This window comes from Pristiophorus japonicus, chromosome 14 (assembly GCF_044704955.1).
Source record: "Pristiophorus japonicus isolate sPriJap1 chromosome 14, sPriJap1.hap1, whole genome shotgun sequence".
NCBI lineage: Eukaryota > Metazoa > Chordata > Chondrichthyes > Pristiophoridae > Pristiophorus > Pristiophorus japonicus.
The window spans coordinates 37,956,343-37,973,463 of NC_091990.1; the positions used below are offsets into that span (position 1 = coordinate 37,956,343).

Below are 17,121 nucleotides of genomic sequence, written 5' to 3' on the forward strand. Positions count from 1 at the left end.
ATTAGACACAACAATACAGTTAGTCTGCATCATAGAAAACCAAACACAGAGGAAATCTGTGCAGAAGTAGGATTTAAGGCAGTGTTTTTCTTGTTTAGGAAAAGCCCCATGAGGGGCCATGAGGTATCACAGTAAAATAACATAAGAAATAGGAGCAGGAATAGGCCATTTGGCCCCTCAAGCCTGCTCCGCCATTCAATAAGATCATGGCTGGTCTGATCTTGGCCTCAACTCCACTTCCCTGCCCACTCCCCATAACCCTTCACTCCCTTATCGTTCAAAAATCTGTCTATCTCCACCTTAAATATATTGGTGAGTTTATATTCTTTTAAGTAAAGAAACATTTCCAGAAAGTATGTGTTGGAATATTTATGGAACCGCATACTTGGCAGGTGTAATAATACTTGACACTTTACTTGAAAGCATTGAATAACAGGTGCTCAGGTACACTATTTAATATACCAAGAGGACACCTCGGCAAACTGCAACTGAATCTGGACTGCAAGGTTCAACAAAAAATTAGGAATCGCTCTCTGGCCTTCCTGTGTACTCTCTGCCGTGTGTGAATTTATTTGTTGTGCAGCCATGACCTGAGGGGACAAATCAGACACAAAGCTGAACAACAAATCATTAAGGAAAGAAAACTGAGCGATAACACCTTATTATCTCAAAACACTTCACACATAATGAAATACGAGGACTTGTTATATGGGATCACCCGGGCGGAGGTCCGACCCGGCATTCAGCGCGGTGGCCCGACCTGCAAGGACTATCAGTAGGTCGGGGCATGCAGAGGCATACCAATTCAAGGTGCAGTGCAAGCTGGTGCAGGAGAGCGACGGCTGTGAAGACGGCGACTGGATTGGACTGGATCATCATAACTCAGGTCAGTGATTGGAGCGTGGGCAGGTACAGCAGGAGCGGCGAGGTCGGGGCGCAGGAGCGGCGAGAGATTGCAGAGCGATGTGATCGGGGCCCAGGAGAGGCGTGAGTTCGGGGCCCAGAAGAGGCGAAGGCCCAGGGGCAGCACAGGTCAGCCCACACTGTGATATCTGTGCACACTAGGTTAATGCAGCAGAGCTGGTCTCCAGTCGTCCTGGTTAATCCTTGCTACTGGACCAAGACCTGGCTGGTGTGCAACGGTCAGCACACATTAAAAAAATCCACGCACAGGCATCTTCCACACTTCAACATGTAGTTTGGGATCCGGAATATTAGGTCCATTGAAAGACCTGTGAACTCATCCCTTTTTGGCGTGAAAGCAAGTCATCCTCGATACGAGGGACTACCTGTGATGATGATGACACATTTTATGCACAGTAAGATCCCACGAATAGCAATGAGATGAATGACTTTATCCGATTTTGGTGGTGTCGACTGATGGAAGAATCCACAGCCAAGACATCAGGAGTACTCTATGACCTTTAAACAGTGCCATGGGATATGTAATGTATACCAAACATGTAGACCGAGTCTGAGTTTAACATCTCATCCAAAGAACAGCACCTCCAACAATGCAGTCCACAATATTAAAGGTAGGAACAAGTAAAGCAAATGTGTGTGGAATGGTTTCAATTTCCTGCATTAACGATTTGTTTGTCAGCTAAGAAATTAATTTTGAAATGATGTGCCATTTAATGACATATTGTTATCAGAAGTTGATATGTCCAGGCTCCATTTTATGACTAAACAAATGGAGACTATACAATCTCCATAGATGAGACCTTAGAATATATTTTTAAATGACGTTTTGGTTACAAAATACATAAGATATATAATCTATAAAGGGACAACTATATAAACAAATGATGCAAATAGCTCAAAAGAAGGCAAATGATACAGAAATCATTCTGTATTCTCTTCAAGTTATTTTCCTTGTTTGAATATTTTAATTTCTGTGCAATGCAATTGTGAACTTGTTTTTCCTTGGCTCAAACTCAACCCTGTTATACTTTAGTGCTGCACCTCTGGCATACACCAACTGTGCCCTATTTTCAATAGAACATTGTAAATGAAGAACACATTGGTACAGGGAAGTTAAATCCCATCACATTCAACCAGCAGATGGCATCATCTGTGCTTGAAAACACATTTTAACCTTGTAATTTTGTTCTTTAAATAAAGTCTTAGTACAAAACAGGTTGGGTCACTTATGTAGAAAATATACCAGACATAACTGCCACATTGATGAGGTATTAAGCTTGACATCACTGTATTTTCCTTACACCATTGGTTTTGAACAGGGTTCACCAAATTAATTTTGAAAACTGGGCAATGCTGTGTGCCTTTTGCACAAGTTTGAAATCAATTGATTAGAATTTTAACAGCCTTTGTTGATGACATTTATTTACTGGGTTCCAATATTATTGCAACATAAAGAAAGACTTGCATTTATATAGCGCCTTTCACAACTTCAGACTGCCCCAAAGCGCTTTATAGTCAATGAAGCACTTTTGAAGTGTAATCACTGTTGTAATGTGGGAAATGAAGCAGCCAATTTGCACACAGCAAGGTCCCACAAACTGCAATGAGATAAGGGACCCAGATAATCTGTTTTAGTGATGCTGGTTGAGGGATAAATATTGGCCAAGACACTGGGGAGAACTCCCCTGCTCTTCTTCGAATAGTGCCATGGTATCTCTTATGTCCACCTCGGTTTAGTCAAGATATCACCTCCGGCAGTGAAGCACTCTCTCTGCACTGCACTGAAATGCCGGTCTAGATTTTGTGCTCAAGTCTCTGGATTGTGTCTTACATCCACAACCTTCTGACTCAGAAGCGAGAGTGCTGACATATTTAGTTATTTTCTGTTAGATGGGTTACATGAACATCCTTTAAGTATTTTAACATTTGTACAAACGGACGCCCAATGAAGCTTGCCGAATTCAGGCTGTTGCAATATTGGCCGGCACGGAGGCCCGTCCCAGCTGGCAGCAAGTCCTGTGGGAGGCTTTCCTGATCCTCAGGGCTCCACAAAAATTTTATTTTCATCTTCCTTTGGGGCCATTCATTTCTTGGCCGATAGGTTCTACCGAGTGGAATGTTCAGATTGGATTCTTTGTCCAATAGATCATAAGAATGGCTTTGGGGTCTCGGATTAGGACCCCGACTGAAATGTATTCATGAGGCACCTGTCTCAGCTGCCTATTAAGCCAGCGACGAGATGATGATGGTGGGGCAGGAAACCAGGGGTAAATCACTGCTTTGATTTTAATTCCTGTACGGCCTGATTTACACGGTGTAGGGAGTTAAAATTCCTCCCTCTAATTATTTACAGATCCTTCAGATTGTAACACTGCCATCCCTGAGCCAGTACCATTCCAGGATTCAAACACATGATTTAAGTCTACACTTTATGGTATTGTTGGAGGTGTTATCCTTTGAATGAGATGTCAAACTAAGGCACTGTCTACCTGTTTAAATATGTATTAAAGATCACATGGCACTGTTCAATGGTCAGGGAGTTCTACTGATGTCTTGGCTAATTTTTGCTCAACTAACACCATTTAGTCCAGTGGTAATGTTACTGGACTAGTAATCTGGAGACGTGAGTTCAAATCCCACCATAGCAGCTGGGGAACTTAAATTCAATTAAATAAATCTGAAATAAAAAGCTAGCATTGGTAATGGTGGCCATGAAACTACCGGATTGTTGTAAAGACCCATCTGGTTCACTAATGTCCTTCAGGGAAGGAAATCTGTTGCCCTTACCTGGTCTGGCTGATATGTGGCTCCAGACCCACAGCAATGCCCTCCTAGTAAGCCACTCAAGGGCAATTTGGGATGGGCAATAAATGTTGGCCTTGCCAGTGATGCCTACATCCTGTGAACGAATAAATTAAGAAAAACTAAAGGCAGATTAACTAGTCATTCATCTAATTTGTGTAATCATCTTCACAAAACATTTGCCTAAATAAAAGCAGTCAACTCTTAGATGAGAAAGTGCTATATAAATGCAATTTTGTGTCATTACTACAAGTGCACATAGGTGGATTTTGGTGGTGGGTGAGATGGTGGTTTTATTCATTTTTTCCAGGCTGCTGTAACTCATTTTTCTTGTGTTTTGTCAACAGTGACATAGTGGACAGCCGCCATGAACTGCAGCAAGACTGCACTACATCATTTGAACTGGAGTGATGAGCGCATTTAATTTTGTTTTACATGTACATATTATCATTCTTTCTGATTTTCATTTTCATTTCGAAAAAAATGCATGTTAAATCAACTGTGAGCAAATACATACTTTAGATTAAAAGTAAAACTGAATGCTCATAATCAGAAAACAGTGGATTAAATCACATTTGATCAGCCAATAATTCTTGAAAGAATAATAAATCATTTTAAATATATAATGGATACTGTCTTCTCTCAGAGTACTGCAGAAGGTATTGACGTTCCCCTTTCCCCATGAAACCTCATTTAGCTATCATTTATAGCTCTGTTGGTAGAGATGAAGTGCATCCTGTTCCAAAAAGGGGAAATGGCTGAATGTGTCACAAAAGAACAACAGCACACTCTAGTTTATATTTCCAACTATATTTGGTTTAACCCCAATTTTGGAATTCAATGATTGAGATGGAATCATAAACCGTAGCGGCTGTGGTTTCAGTGGTCTAGGTCCCCTCTGGAATTCCCTCCCTAAACTACTCTGGCACTCCACCCCTCGTCCCTCCTTTAACACAGCTGTGTCAGCCATGGCTCAATGGGGAGCACTCTCGCCTCTGAGTCAGGAGGTTGTGGGTTTAAGTCCCACTCCAGGCTGACACTCCAGTGCAGTGCTGAGGGATTGCTGCACTGTCGGAGGGGCAGTACTGAGGGAGTGCCACACTGTCGGAGGGGCAGTACTGAGGGATTGCTGCACTGTCGGAGGGCCGGTACTGAGGGATTGCTGCACTGTCGGAGATGCCGTCTTTCGGATGAGACATCTGCCCTCTCAGCTGAGCGTAAAAGATCCCATAGCACTGTTTTGAAGAAGAGCAGGGGAGTTATCCCTTATGTCTTGGCTAATACTTATCCCTCAATCAACATAACAAAAACAGATTATCTGGTCATTATCACATTGTTGTTTGTGGGAGCTTGCTTTGCATAAATTGGTTGCTGCATTTCTCACATTACAACAGTGACTACACTTCAAAAAGTATTTAATTGGATATAAAGCGCTTTGAGACATCCGGTAGTCGTGAAAGGCGCTATATAAATGCAAGTTTTTTCTTTTATCCTTTAAGACCTTCCTTGAAACCCTCCCCTTGACCATCACCCCTCCTAATAACTCGTTCTTTGGCTTGGCTTCTCCATTTTTGTCTGATTATGTCTCTCTGAAGCGCCTTGGGACATTTTTCTATGTTACAGGTGCGACAAAAATTCAAGACATTGGCCGAAATTTCCCCTACCTTGGCAGGTCTAGGGCGGCCGATGTCGGTGGCGGGGCCTGGCCCCGCTGCTGGCTCCATCCTGCTCCGGAAAATGAATTCATGTTAAGCCCACCCAGCGCATTTCCCAGGCTAATTAGAGGAAGTGGGTCTGGTAACATGATTCATGTTGCATCATCAATCGGTTTCCTTAAAGGGACCATGGCCAACTTTCTTGTGACATTTGTGTTCAGTGTTTTACAGAATTGAGGTGCTGCAAACACTGACAATCACTGCACAAAGGTGCAGGGCTGAACCCAGGCTCTTCCATGACTCCTTCCATAAGTCTCTTCCCTTCTCCTGGGAGGAAGAGATATCCCCAGGAGAACAAAACAGCCTGGTTGCACATTGCACAGCAGGGCACAAGTAGAGATGTGGCCAGAAGGAGCTGGGTGCAGTAGCACAAATGTTTCAATCATATCATTGGATCACAAAACATTAGTACAAAACCACACTCAAACTTATCTTGTTGTGCCTCTCATCACATCCCCATTACTCTGCCTTCCCTACTCTACTGCACATCCTTACTCACACCAACTTACCTTACACCTCCACGGATCCCTCTATCTACCTTATCACATCCCCACCTCACAAGCTACCCCTCACAATCACCCTCATCCTAGTCCAATCATACCAACTAACAATGTTTATCCAATGTTCATGTAAAGTTGCTGTTAATGTGCGGTCAAACATTGAAATCTTTATTTTCAACACTTTGCGTTCTTGGACATATTTGTGTGCACCTTTGGAGGTGGCTTAGTGAGTTGCAGTGAATGGTAAGACATAATGGTACCCTCCGCAACGGTGGTGAGTGTGAAAGGAATAGCTTGGATATTGTAGGGATGCTTTATGGTGTTGGTGATGCCAACCTGGTGCATCATGTGGCAGCCAGGTGTACAGCACCAAGTGAAGTAAATCTGGTCATGGTGAGGCCATCCCTGGCTTCCCGGGCAGCAATGTGGTTGAGTACTGATGCCCTGTGTCCTGTGCAGCATCAGGTGATTGTGGAGAGTGTTGGTGTTGGTGTGCGTGCTGCTGCTGGTGTTGGGGTTGATCATGGTCCTATCAACAAGAGCAGGCATCGACGACGAGATCCAACATTGCCTCCAGTGCGCCAGTGCAGCCTTCGGTCGCCTGAGGAAAAGAGTGTTTGAAGATCAGGCCCTCAAAACTGCCACCAAGCTCATGGTCTATAGGGCTGTAGTAATACCTGCCCTCCTGTATGGCTCAGAGGCATGGACCATGTACAGTAGACACCTCAAGTTGCTGGAGAAATATCACCAACGATGTCTCCGCAAAACCCTACAAATCCCCTGGGAGGACACGTGCACCAACATCAGCATCCTCATTCAGGCTAACATCCCCACACTCGGTCAGCTCCGCTGGGCAGGCCACATAGTCCGCATGCCAGACACAAGACTCCCAAAGCAAGTGCTCTACTCGGAGCTCCTTCACGGCAAACGAGCCAAAGGTGGGCAGCTACAAGGACACCTCAAAGCTTCCCTGATAAAGTGCGACATCCCCAGCGACACCTGGGAGTCCCTGGCCCAAGACCGCCCTAAGTGGAGGAAGTGCATCCGAGATGGCACTGAGCACCTCGAGTCTCAATGCTGAGAGCATGCAGAAATCAAGCGCAGGCAGCGGAAAGAGCGTGCGGCAAACCAGTCCCACCCACCCCTTCCCTCAACGACTATCTGTCCCACCTGTGACAGAGTCTGTGGCTCTCGTATTGGGACTGTTCAGCCACCAAAGAACTCACTTCAGGAGTGGAAGTAAGTCTTCCTCGATCCCGAGGGACTGCCTATGATAATGATTCTGAGGACCAAGGTGAGACAGTACAAAGGGCCCCCATGTTGATGGAATAGATGGCGGGGGACATAGAGATGGCAGAAGCATTCTGTCAATGGTAAGAGAGTTCTTCCAATGAGGTGAGAGTGGATGGAGAGTGGAAAGCCTGCAAAATCTGTGTTGCAAATTGACTCAGAAACAGCTTGTGGTTGAGTAAAGTGATTATGTCCGTTGGGAGCTTTTACTGCACATTTGAAGCTGTCCAGTAATGAGCTGGAGCAATGGCCATTCAACTCCCATCTCAGGTTCACAGACGTGGTCCCAGGCCTGCGTGGATCCCGTGGGCGAGCAGTCAAAGTTAAAAAGCAATGTTAAAAGCATTATTAAGGGCCTGTCAACAACCCAATAACTGGTTTAATTGGGTCGCTCACCTCTGCAGGTCGGGTCGGAGATCACACACGCGCCTGTGGGAAAGGCGCATTGCGGTGGATAGAGAGCGGGGTCCCGAGCTCCTGTCAAAAGAATCAAATTTCCCACCCGACCTGCCACCAATCCCGCCCTCCCCCCCCCCCGAAAATTACAGCATCATTCTTGATGACGAGATCAAAATCTGAGAAGTTTTGCAGCATTCTGACTCTAATCTGTGTTAGGGTCCTGGAACGCATTACATAGTATTTAATATATACATCTACAGAGAAGCCAAGGCAGACAGCAGCCTCTCACAATCAAATCACATAACTAGACAAGCAGTTACATAGGAACAGGAGTAGGCCATTTAGCCCAGAGTCTGTTCAGCCATTCAATGAGATCATGGCTGATCTGCAACCTAATTCCATATACCTGCCTTTGCCCCATATCCCTTAATATCTGTGTTAATCAAAAATCTATCAATCTCAGATTTAAAATTAGCAATTGATCTAGCATCCTTTGTGTGTAGAAGTGTTTCCTAATTTTACTCCTGAAAGGTCTGGCTCTAATTTTTAGACTATGTCCCCTAGTCCTAGACTTCCCAACCTGCAGGAATAGTTTCTCTCTATCTACCTTATCTGTTCCCCTTAATATCTTGAACATTTCGACCAAATCACCCCTCAACCTTGTAAATTCCAGGAATACCCTAATTTGTGTAATCCCTCCTCGTAATCCAACCCATGGAGTCCAGGGGGCCGAAATTTCCCACTGCCCAAAACGAGTCGCACCTACTGCTCTTGAAGTGTTCGGCCGCCCCAATGCATGGGATGGACAATCTGGAGAAATTCAGCACTTCGTGCTTTTTTGTAGAGCGGAGCGGAAGTGAGGCTGCATCGGAGTAGCCGTCACTAGCAGGGTGGAAGTGGGGGCAGGTCGGAGTAGCCGACGCTCGAAGTCATCAGCGTTGCACGTCACAACGTTCCTGCCCCTTAAATTAAAGGGGAGGGCCGTTGCGAACTCTGCAGCCACTTCAGTGGCAAACACTGGGCCACTAGGGAGGGTTTCGGCCGTGCCAGGCTGCCTGTTGGCGGCCCGGCCGAACCCACGGGCATAATTGTCGGCTCAACTTGGCAGTTGACCAACAAAAAAAAATAAGATGGAGTCACCGGCAGCACCACCTCCCCTTTAAGGGCGGCTGTGCTGCCAAGCCACAGAAAGGGTACTTATCAGCAAACGCTGGTTGGTAAGGGTTCGGCGCGTGCACGCCGTCGCGGGAAAATAGGTGGAGCGCTCCCTTACACTGCTCCAAAACTGAGGAATGGCAATTTCTAAAATGGCAGCCCCTTCCCGGAGACTCGGCGGCCAGACTGCACTGACCGGCGGTTACGGCCCTTATAGAAAGGGGCAATTTCAGCCGCCAGGTATCATTCTGGCAAACCTACAAGGCCAGTATATCCTTCTGAAGGTGTGGTGCCCAGAACTGCTCACAGTACTCCAGGTGTGGTCTAACCAGGGTTTTGAATAGCTGTAGTGTAACTTCTACCCCCTTGTATTCTCATCCTCCAGATATAAACACCAGCATTCTGATAGTCTTTTTGATTATTTTCTATCCCTGCTCATGACATTTTAAGAACATAAGAATTCGGAGCAGAAGTAGGCCATTCGGCCCCTCGAGCCTGCTCCGCCATTCAATAAGATCATGGCTGATCTTCTACCTCAACTCCACTTTCCTGCACTATCCCCATATCCTTCGATTCTCTTAATATTCAAAAATCTATCGATCTCGGTCTTGAATATACTAAAAGGCTGAGCCTCCACAGCCCTCTGGGGAAACACCCTCCTTGCATCTACCCTGTCTAGCCCTGTAAGAATTTTGTATGTTTCAATGAGATCACCTCTCATTCTTCTAAACTCTAGAGAATATAGGCCTAGTCTGCTCAATCTCTCATCAGACAATCCCCCATCCCAGGAATCAGTCTGGTGAACCTTTGTTGCACTCCCTCTATGGCAAGTATATCCTTCCTTAGGTAAGACCAAAACTGTACACAATAATCCAGGTGCAGTCTCACCAGGGCCCTATATAATTGCAATGTCTTTATACTCTTATACTCAAATCCTCTTGTAATAAAGGCCAACATACCATTTGCTTCATTAATTGCTTGCTGCACCTGCATGTTAACTTTCAGTGATTTGTGTACAAGGACATCCAGGTCCCTCTGAACACCAATATTTCCCAATCTCTCACCATTTTACTCTGCTTTTCTATTTTCCTAACTAAATGGATAACTTCATATTTCTCCACATTATATTCCATTTGCCATGTTCTTGCCCATCTATATCCCCATTGAAACCTCTTTGCATCCTCCTCAGAACTTAGATTCCCACCTAGCTTGTGTACTGTATATTAGGCAAGCAGCGGTCGAGCAGGGTGGAGGCATACCACTCCAGGGAGCAGCACGAGCTGGTGCAGGAGGGCAACGGCAGCGAAGAGTGACGTCAGCAAGGTCCAGGCTGGTGATTGGAGCATGGGCAGATACAGCAGGAGCGGCGAGGTCGGGACGAAGGAGCTGTGAGAGATGTGATCGGGGCCCAGGGGAGGCGTGAGTTCAGGGCCAGAGGCAGCACAGGCCAGCCCACACTGCGATATGTGTGCGCACTAGGTCCGTGCAGCAGAGCAGGTGTCCAGTCGACTTGGTTAATCCTTGCCACTGGACCAAGACCTAACTGTCAAGCCCGTGTGGTGGCTGGTGTGCAACGGCCACCCCATGTTAAAAAAATCCAAGCACAGGCATCTTCCACCCTTCAGGATGTAGTTTGGGATCTTCTTTCGAAACACCTGTGAACTCATCCTTTTTTTTGGCATGGAAGCAAGTCATCCTCGTTTCGAGAGAACACCTATGATTTTAATGATTTATGTACCTGGACCTCCACTGTTTTTAGCTTCTCACCATTTAGAAGTTCGTCATTCACCAGTTACTGCCTGGATTTAGCTGAATAATCCAGGGGTTGCTGTACATGATAATCTGATATCTCATGGTAATCAAATCCCTTTCTGCCAGTCACATGATGGGAGCTTGTACTCTGGTCAGTGTTTGGAATCCACCTGTTGGGACTGCAGCAAACCCACTGTCAGAGATTTCAACCGTATTGAAAGTAAAGATCTCTTCTCTTCCCGTGCTGCTCCTTTCCCCACAACCACCTGCCCTGCCCTGAGGCGCCTATCAGGCCTCCTCCACCTGATCCTCCCTCTTTACCCCACTGCCAAGTGCTGGCTGCTTCCTGTGACACGCGAGGAGAGGGTGAAAGGTCGCCATCGCCAGTCAGGTGATTTGGACACATGACGGGGAGGGGGGGCTCAACCGAACGTGCTGGCGTTGAGCTTTGATGGACGGCGACGTCAACCAATGGTGGCGCGGGGCGGTGAGCGAGCGGCGTGACGCCGCGGAGCCGGCCGGCCAATGAGCGTCGAGGGCGGGCCGGGACGGAAGGTTGGGTTGCGCGGTGAGGGAAGCGGGGCTGAAGGCTGAGCTCGAGCGGCCGCGGCTCCATCGCCTCTCCCCTTCTTCCCTCCCCCTCCCTTACCCCTCGGGCCAGCCGCGACATGTCCATACAGTACCCGGGCGATGAGCCGCTGCCCAGCAGCTACGGGGTGGTGGACTCTTTCCCCAAAGACTTTGGCTACGGGGTGGAGGAGGCCGACATGGAAGGGAGCGAGTCGCAGTCGGACAGCAAGCCCCGCATCCTGCTGATGGGCCTCAGGCGCAGCGGCAAGTCGTCCATCCAGAAGGTGGTCTTCCACAAGATGTCCCCCAACGAGACGCTCTTCCTGGAGAGCACCAACAAGATCTACAAGGACGACATCTCCAACAGCTCCTTCGTCAACTTCCAGATCTGGGATTTCCCCGGTCAGGTGGACTTCTTCGACCCCACCTTCGACTACGAGATGATCTTCAGGGGCACTGGGGCGCTCATTTTCGTGATTGACGCGCAGGTAAAATGCAGCCGCACCGAGCCAGGGCTTTCCAATGCAGAGAGCGCTTTAAAACCAATGATGTAATCTTCTGTTTAAGATGGAGGGGAAGAAGCGGATAACTTCGGCTTTCTGTCTCTGCCTCAGTGTTCATCTCACTGTACAACTCTGAACATATGAAATCATATAGGTTGCATTGTCATTATTTGTTAAAAAAAATACACCTACCTCTTAACCCAAGTGCCCAAAACATAAGGGCACATGTTTTGTTTAGCCCAACATCTAACCATATCTTGAAGTGTCCTGGGATTACCTGAATGAATTTGAAGAAGCTTTGCCCCAAGCAAGCCCTAAATAAATTTCTCGTCCGGTATGACAGCAGACAGGTAGAGATGCTACATTTGGAATAGTAATGCTTTCACCCATTCTGTTCTCCCAGTTACAAAGATGATGCAGACATTTATCCTGTTGACTTATGTCAACTTTTTGGAGGGTTTCACGGTAAATTTATTTTGAGCTGGCCTGACTGCTACGTGGGTAAAGTAATAGACAAGATACACTGCATCTTTTGTGTCTGAGCCAAATTTAGCTTTGTGTTGCAACTTGTGTTGTAATGCAAGTGTGAAATTGCCAAATATGAGTTTAGGTGAGTGGTGTGAGACAATTCAAGGAGGTACTATTTGCATTATAATTGGAACAAAGCAAGTTTAATAGATTGCCTGTGAAATGTTAAATTGCAGAGACATCCTGCCCCTGTCAGCTCTTTAATATTAAAATGTAACTGGCATTTGGCACAATAACTTTCTGCCCAATCACGGAACTGCCGCTCAAAGATGCTGCAGAATCTGGTTACATGCTGTCTGAACAAATACCAATCTCAAATTAGTGCCTGTAGTCATGTTCTAAGCTAAGATTGTAGAGCGCCACCCATTCTTTTCCCAATTACTTATCATAAATTAAGATGGGGGATAGTTCAGCCCTTGTCCAAGATTTGTGAAATGCAAGTTACCATCTTGGGTGGGGGAAAGCAACCCTCTTGCTCCAAAAAATATTATTAATCAATGTATAATGCAATTATGAAATGTCAGGTGCTTTTCACTTGTTTTCATTAGTAGTATGTTGTATTGCTGTAGGTTTCAGAAAGTAAATTATATATTTGCTTTTGTGTGATGTCATGTAGGATGCAAAGTCACTCCAGTATTAACTCATAATTTCTAGCATCAAATGACCAGAATATGTCTTTGTCTTGTCTTGACATGCATGTATTTTCCTTTTTATTACAAATAGCTATCTAAAAAGATAGGTCACTTCTTGTGGGAAAGGTTCCCACCTAAAATATTAACCAATTTATTCTCTAGTTTTGAGTCATACATCTCCCTGCAGTGGAAAGAGATAATTGGACAGAGATACTATAATTCTATTCATCTCTACATGTTAGCACAACTGCATATTCCCCAAAATAAGTGTGTTAGTGCAACAGATGGTAAGTGACAGATTATGAAGATTTGTGCAGTATCTTGTTGGTTTTGCATATATCTTTGGATTACTCATTAAGTTCAGTCTTTCCACTTGGCTCACATGCACTATTTATTCTGACCTTTATAGCAATGCAACATTTCATATAGTTTCCCTTTGATTTTGTCATTCTAGGATGTAAACTTCTCATTTTGTTCCTTTTAAAGAAAGAATGGAACACTTTAACCTTTCACAAAGATAGGATTCTTGGGCACTTTGATCTTTACCTTCTATCCTGGTTTCTTTTCAGCACTAATGTCATGTCGCTCTGGTAGCGTCTCTGGCCTTTCATTCTGTATGTATGCAAATCATTGCTTTTGTCGGCAAGAAATTTTGCGCAGCGTTATATATGCTGGGTCTCTTGTAATTAAGTTAGGGACTCGCACCTCACCTTCAATAGCCTGACTCCATTTGCCAATCCTGTTAAGTTACATTTTTTAATATGTCACATATTCCCAACTTTGGTCTTGATGTGTCTCGACACTTCAACTGTGATCTCTTTGTATTTATACTTCCCGATCAGTGGTGGTGCCCATCGTGCAGCTGTGCAGGTAGGGGAATTCTTTCACCACTTTCAGATCCTCTGGTGCTTGAAAATAAGGTAGCAGGAGCAGAAACTGTTACAAGTTATTGTTGAACAGATATAGCTGAAACATGCAGTTGTTTTAATAATTAAACATATTCAGTGTATAGATCTGTAGGTCAGTTGGATTTGGAATGCGTTGGACAATCTGTGAGTAAAGAGGGATATCAGATTTCATTGCAACTGGATGTTTCAGCAGCTTTCTGGTAAATTAAAGTGTGATACAATCACGTTTGGGCCCAACATTACACTGCAGTTCACGTGTTGAGCACAAAAGTGCGAGTAGTTTTACAATCCTAACCGTTTTTGCCTTTTTTAAAAAAATTTGAATTATCCAATAATGGAATTAAGTGAAATAAATAACACAGGAAATTGGGAATCCAGCATTTAAAAATAATCATCAGTTTGAATTAGGATACTTGAATCAGGTGTAGACTATAATGGTGCCAGTTTAACCTTGATAATCGAAGCATCTTTCCAGAGGTGGTGATGTAGTGTCTGGCTTTTATTCCATTCTCATGATTGAGACATGCTGGCAGTCAGAAGAAAATACACTAGCAATAAAACTGTGCTCTGTGATTCTGTTTAAGTTTGTACTTGGAGGTCAGCGATAGTGTGAACAGCTATTGCAAATGGTTGCCTCTCTCTTGCACTGCTTTGCAAATGGTGCCAGCAATGTGACTGAACTGGCAGTGCAAATCAAGTAAGGGGCATTGGAATGGAGTGTCAAGACAATACATCTCTCTGGAGGTTATTGGTGTGTTGCCACCTCTGATGGTAACTACATTGCGTGTGAGTAGCTATAGCCAGGTGTTCATTTTTATTTTCTTTCTTCCCTTCCTGCTTCCCCAGATTTGGTAACCATTTCTTGGTAGAGCATCTTTTTCTTTCTTTATCCACATTTTGCATTACACTAATTAACATGTCTCTTGTATATTTCATGTGAAATCTGAGGCTTTGATTCCAGCAATCGTAAATGACATTTTCCCCTGCTCTTTCATTTTTATTCCTTAATGGTTCTTTGACCCAATAGGTGCAATCAGTATTACTCCAGTACTATGAATCTGTGCTTGTGGGTACAAGACTCTCCTCTTCAGGGAGGGTAGTAATTTATTGAATGAGAGTCACTGAATTCTTCCCGTGTTTCTTAAAAAAAAAATCATACTGCAACTAAAGTTGCAGTGGATCTCCCCTCAACCTAGATGACCGATGGCAAAATGCTTAGCAGAACTGCGACATACGGAATGGATTCCTTATGGAGGACCCCACAGTATAACCTGAAGGATCAAACCTTCCTCACAGTAGATAACCATCAACTGCCTCAGAATTGGTCATGGTAGGTGCTGCCACCTTTTCCATAGTTGGAAGATTAAAGCATTCCCATCATGTGACTGTGGAGTTCCTAATCAGACCCTGGAGCACATCATTGGGCACTGCCCTCAGAAAATTTGCAGGCAGCCTACAAGATACCCATGCTGTTGCACCGGAAGCTTTGGCCTGGATATTCAACTTAGAGACTGACATTTGATTTGCTTTGCTACTACCATACAAAAAGATGCTACTTGGAATAAGCCGTCACACACACCTAATGTGCTGAAATACATTATCTGACAAAAGCAAGACCAGAGGCAACCTAAAGGAGGGTAAATCGTACATGTATTGTACTCTAATGGTACAGCTCTGCTTTGAATCTGAAGAGCAGGGCATGTTTTAAAAAATGTTGGAAGTAATTATGATTATCAAAACCTCTCTTCCATCCACTTTGAATATTATTTAAACTAGGAGTGATATTTTAAGCAATACTTGCCTGGATGGGTTATTGACAGATGGTGTTGAGCGTTCTGTATTAGCAGCAGCAGCCAGCTCTGCAAACCTACAAAAAAGTGTCATAACCTCTAGCAACAGGCTTCTGACAGCATCACAAGCAGCAATAGCTTAACTGTAACATTTTCCCTTGCTTACTTTGCTTCCACCTGGTTGTCCCCAGATCTCCTCCTTTCATGTGCCCCCAGCCATTGGCTGCTCTTCATTCCCTATTCTGCCTCAGGTTTGCTTGTTGCCTACATGGTGCATTTGCACTACAGCTTCAATGCTGAACCAGTTTCACTTTTGGACTGATGAACTTGTGGCGTGTGAATTGAGTGTGAAGGCCCAAACTCCAGGGAGTCTGTCTCGTTCTGGTGTCCTGACAGCGGATTTAGCATCATTGTACACAACTGTACGATTGGTGTGAAGCGAAACTGCAAAACCTTAATTGTACAAATGCACCCTTGTGGGCTTCAGCCAGCTCCTCGGCGTCAGTTCTTCATCCTGTGTGCAAAACCGCCGAGCTTTTCTAGTATTTGTAAACGTACCAATTTCACAACACCAGAGTCTAACATTTCCAAAGCACTGTCTTATTTACTAACAAAATGCTTTGTTAATAGTACTTGGTAACTGGCTATAAGTGAGATTCTTGGAGCAAGGGTTTCTGCCTCTACCACCTTTTCAGTGAGTTCCAAACCCCCACAACCCTCCTGCGTGAAGGAATTTCCCCTCAAATCCTCTCTAAACCTTCGACTAATTACTTTACTTTAAATTTATGCCCCCTGGTTGTTGACCCCTCTAAGGGAAATAGTCCCTTTCTATCCACTATATCTAGGCCCCTCAATTTTATACATCTTGGGAGGTCTCCCCTCAGCCTCCTCTGTTCCAAGGTAAACAAACCCAGCCTATCCAATCTGTCCTCATAGCTAAGATTCTCATCTGGCAACATCCTTGTAAATCTCCTCTGTACCCTCGCCAGTACAATCACATCCATCCTGTAATGCAGTGATCAGAACTGCACGCAGTACTCCAGTTGTTGCCTAACCAGTGTTTTATACAGTTCAAGCATATTCCCCCCCAGCTTTATATTCTATGCCTTGGCTAATAAAGGCAAGTATTCCATTTGCTTCCTTAATCACCTTATCTACCTGGCCTGCTACCTTTAGGGATCTGTGGACATGCTTTCCCAGGTCCCTTTGTTCCTCTACACTTCTCAGTATCCTACCATTTAATGTGTAGTCCCTTTTCTTGTTAGCCCTCCCCAAATGCATTACTTCACACTTCTCCGGATTAAATTCTATTTGCCACTGTTCTGCCCACCTGACCAGTTGATATTTTCCTGCAGTCTACAAGTTTTCTTCATTATCAATCACACAGCCGATTTTAGTATCCTCTGAAAACTTCTTAATCATGCCCCCTATAATTCAAGTCTAGATCATTGATGCATACCACAAAAAACAAGGGACCTAGTACTGACCCTGCGGAACCCCATTGGAAAAATTTTTCCAGTCACAAAAACACCATCAACTGTTACCCTTTGCTTCCTGCCTCTGAGCCAATTTTGGATCCAACTTGCCACTTTGTCCTGGATCTCATGGGCTTTTACTTTCGTGACCAGTCTGCCATGTGGGACCTTATCAAAA

The 17,121-nt window shown here is 44.8% G+C and overlaps 1 protein-coding gene across 1 annotated transcript in view; it reads left to right on the forward strand.

Annotated features, from left to right (window-relative positions):
- Positions 1–11,072: 11,072 nt before the first annotated feature.
- Positions 11,073–17,121, forward strand: part of rragca (Ras-related GTP binding Ca) — a 39,268-nt gene continuing 33,219 nt past the window's right edge. Inside the window, exon 1 of the mRNA XM_070899182.1 lies at positions 11,073–11,595. Coding sequence (XP_070755283.1) covers positions 11,206–11,595 — 390 coding nt within the window. The 5' untranslated portion in view covers positions 11,073–11,205. The remainder of the gene's footprint in view (positions 11,596–17,121) is intronic.